We start from the raw sequence: 3,556 nt of genomic DNA on the forward strand, positions 1-3,556 counted from the left end.
TCTTTTTTTTTTTGTTCTCTACACATTTTTTCCCTACATTTTCTATACTCTTTTTTTTTTTTCCTCATCAAAATCTAACTTCCAAACATAGCCTAAATAATTCATTTCTCCAAAAATTCAAAATTGTGATCCTGCTAGAAAACTTATCAGAGTTGTGATCACCACAGAAAAAAAAAAAAATATTTGTTGCCAATATACACTTCTCCTATGCTTATGTAATTTTCTCATATTTTTCAACTTTTTAGTTTGTATAAAAGCCATAAAATTTATAATTTCCCACTTAAGTTTATGCTTCCTTCAGTAGAATCACTACTCTTATGACCCTTAGCCTGAAATAGATGTTTCAACAAATATGGCTTATCAATTAGTCAATAATTGGCCACTTGATTAATATGTTTTCACTGTGAAAGAAAACAAACTGTAAATGGGCTTTATCTCGACATAGTGTAATAGTAAAACAACTTGGGAAGTCTCAAAGACTATATAAGGGTAAAATTAACATTATTTACTTGACAAAATGACAAACATCAAAGTAGTATTCTTTGACTCTACACAACAAATTGTTTCAGTATTAAGAGGCAATGTTAGATAAAAGGCATAATTTTCATTTCATCTGCAGATTTTCTTTCAGTACAATGCCTTCGAGAATCCCATCAATGCCAAATTTACCAGAAAATTGTTGAGGATCAACTGGACCGGGGAGTTTAAAAGAGATAGAGAACCGTCCTGGAGGGCATAAATTCTGCGTTTGCATTTCGAACATTTGGGAGTACCTGTGTACTGTCTTCTCACCCGTTGTAGTAGCCCCGCGTATTAATACCTCGCCCTCACTTGAAACTTCACAACTAAAATCACCTGCAGTCACAAAAAGAAACATCAACAAACTACTCGGTTGATTAAGAAGCAACACTACAGATTAAACATTAAGCTTGAATATAGACTCCAAACTCATACCATAAAATGAAAACTAACAACTCTATAAGGGATGAGAATCAAGTTTCTATTTGCAAACTAAAAGCAAAAAGGTACACATAAAAACAAAAGAACACTAATTAGTAAATGGGAGAAACGTTTCCATAGTTCGGACTTTGGAGAGGCCTGCAAGGGAAATTAGCCAAAGTCAACAAATGTGCACTTAATGTAAGTACGAGTAATTCAGCCAACAGTGACGAGTCTAATGATCACTTTCAAAATAAGAAGCTATAATGTAAATAATCCAAAATGCAACTCACTTTCATCTCTCTTCACTCCTGGAAGGGAAATGCGAAAGATGTAAGAGTCCTCACATTCCCCAATGTCCACGAGTCCTACAGTTGGCCCAACAGGTCCCGCTGCTGCACTCCCAGTCAATGCAAATCCATTCTTAGTAGCAGCTACTATTTTAGACAATTCTGATGCAGTTGGAAGCGAAGGAAGAAATATCATCGCTGGACTAGCCATGTCATGTTTAAGGGAACCATCCATCTTAAGAAGCTTGTCTACACATCTAGTTTTCCTATTCCTTTGTGAGGATTTGGAACGAGAAAGGCCTCCATTAATCTCATCCACTGGAACTGCTGCACTATGTGAAATGACACCATCAATAGTATGCAACCTTGCAGCATCTTCATCCAAAAGAACATCATGCAGTCCGGTTAACCTCCTGAATCTTTCAACATCCTCTCTGTCAATGTAATATATGTCTGGGTTGTTAACAAATACTATGTTTTCTATAATCTTGTTTCGGTATTGGTTCAGTGAATGGCGATGAAGTAAAGGAGGAAAGAGATCGGGAAACTGAGGGCAGTTGGGTCGTTTCCATTTTTAGGGACAATACCATCAAAGAATTGGAGCAACAAAGGTAATTTTACAACAGCAGATTGGTCAGCCTTCCTAAGAACATAACGGTAAATACGCTCTACCTCTACTATTTCCATATGTGATGACCCAGCTAGCTGATCAGAAGTATAAGGTGGAAGCCCCTCAGCAATTCTCTGCAAGATGGACTTTTTAGGGAAACCCCCTTTAAGATCAGGTCCAAAGTAAGTACCAATCACAAAGAACAAAAGAAACCGCTGATCATCATCATCTGCAATCTTAGTTTGAACATTGGTTGAGCCTAACTTTGTCACAGTGTTAGGATTTACAGCTTGAGATGAATTGGCCATTGCTGCCAAACAAAATATATAAATTTGGAAGTTAATAAACAACAGTAATTCCACTATTTTGACATGGACATATGAAATAAATTTCACAAATTCACACATTATTGGCTTTCTTTACATATTTACTTTTCCCATTTGCTATAATCATAAATCTATATATAATACAACATAGAAATTAGCACTTAGTAATAAAAATAGTGAAAAATTTATTTGAAATTTAATGACAAAAAACACTCAATCAGTTGGTGAGCATGATTTAAGTTACCTGAAAATGATGGCAAGATTGAATAAAAAGTGATCATAATTTCTCAACATAGAATAATCATCCCAGATCATAGAATTTCAGATCATATATATATTATATATATGCATGCATATTTACTGTTCTAACTTAGTATAATAACAATAAGAGACTTACTTGTGAGTTGTGAGTAGGGAGCATTAAGCCACTAAGATCTCCCTCATCGGAATTAGGACTGAGAATTTAGGGGAATTTTCAAATGAGAAACTCGGTTCAACATCTCCCTCCTCCGATTTCCCAATCGTAACAGAACAAAATTCAGAATCCCCAATCGTAATTGAAGAACCTGAGAAAATGCGAAATCTTAAGAGCATTTAACAGAGAAAAAATGGAGAATGAAAATGGTGAGAAAATTGAGACTCAGAGTGAGAGTGAGTAGAAATATTACATTTAATAATGGGATTATTTCCCAAAAAAAAAAAAAATTACAAAAATATTATTTTACGGAAATTATATTGCATCTTTGTTATTATTATTATTTTTTATTTTGTGTTATTTATATATTATTTTGATGTTATTTTTCTGATACTTTGACGTGGTTTTTTGTATTTTATAAAAATATTAGTATGTAATTTTTCCATTAATAATTTGTATAAAGATGACCGTGCTTCTACAAATCCCTAATTCTTCGAAATAATTTACAATATAAAAAGTAATATTCATACAACTATTTTACACGAATATAAAAAAGTCATGTGTGCAATAAATTGTTTGAACTTTATTTTTGGTGTGTTCAAATTTTTTCAAATTTTTCAAAATTTTACAAAATGTCTTAAATCACTACAATGTACACGACCATGAAAAAAATTTAGACTAAAATTTTTTCTCAGATACTGAAACAAATAAAGATGTATCGGTGTACCCATTTTAAGAGATGTATTTTAAGAAGTGCATTAAATTTTAGTTAACATGCTATTTTCTATTAATTTTTTTTTCCTTAATTAATTAAAACAATTTTTCCAAAATCTTTTTTCTGGAGCAGATTGGCAAGATTCTTCTATACAAACTTCATCCTCTAAGCTATTCTTTTCTCCACCAATTCACAGTATACACTAACTGCTTCTTTGTCTTCAATATAAACACTTTCATCCTTCGGTAAACTAAATTTCAA

At 32.7% G+C, this 3,556-nt stretch overlaps 1 protein-coding gene across 1 annotated transcript; it reads right to left on the reverse strand.

Annotated features, from left to right (window-relative positions):
- Window positions 1-477: 477 nt before the first annotated feature.
- LOC115721391 (increased DNA methylation 2) lies at window positions 478-2,850 on the reverse strand. Its single transcript, XM_030650677.2, is given in 4 exon segments — window positions 478-855; window positions 1,233-1,790; window positions 1,793-2,149; window positions 2,563-2,850. Coding segments are annotated over 3 exon segments (1,164 nt in total). The 5' UTR covers window positions 2,148-2,149; window positions 2,563-2,850; the 3' UTR covers window positions 478-604.
- Window positions 2,851-3,556: the final 706 nt, after the last annotated feature.

The sequence above is a fragment of the Cannabis sativa genome, chromosome 2 (genome assembly GCF_029168945.1).
Source record: "Cannabis sativa cultivar Pink pepper isolate KNU-18-1 chromosome 2, ASM2916894v1, whole genome shotgun sequence".
NCBI lineage: Eukaryota > Viridiplantae > Streptophyta > Magnoliopsida > Rosales > Cannabaceae > Cannabis > Cannabis sativa.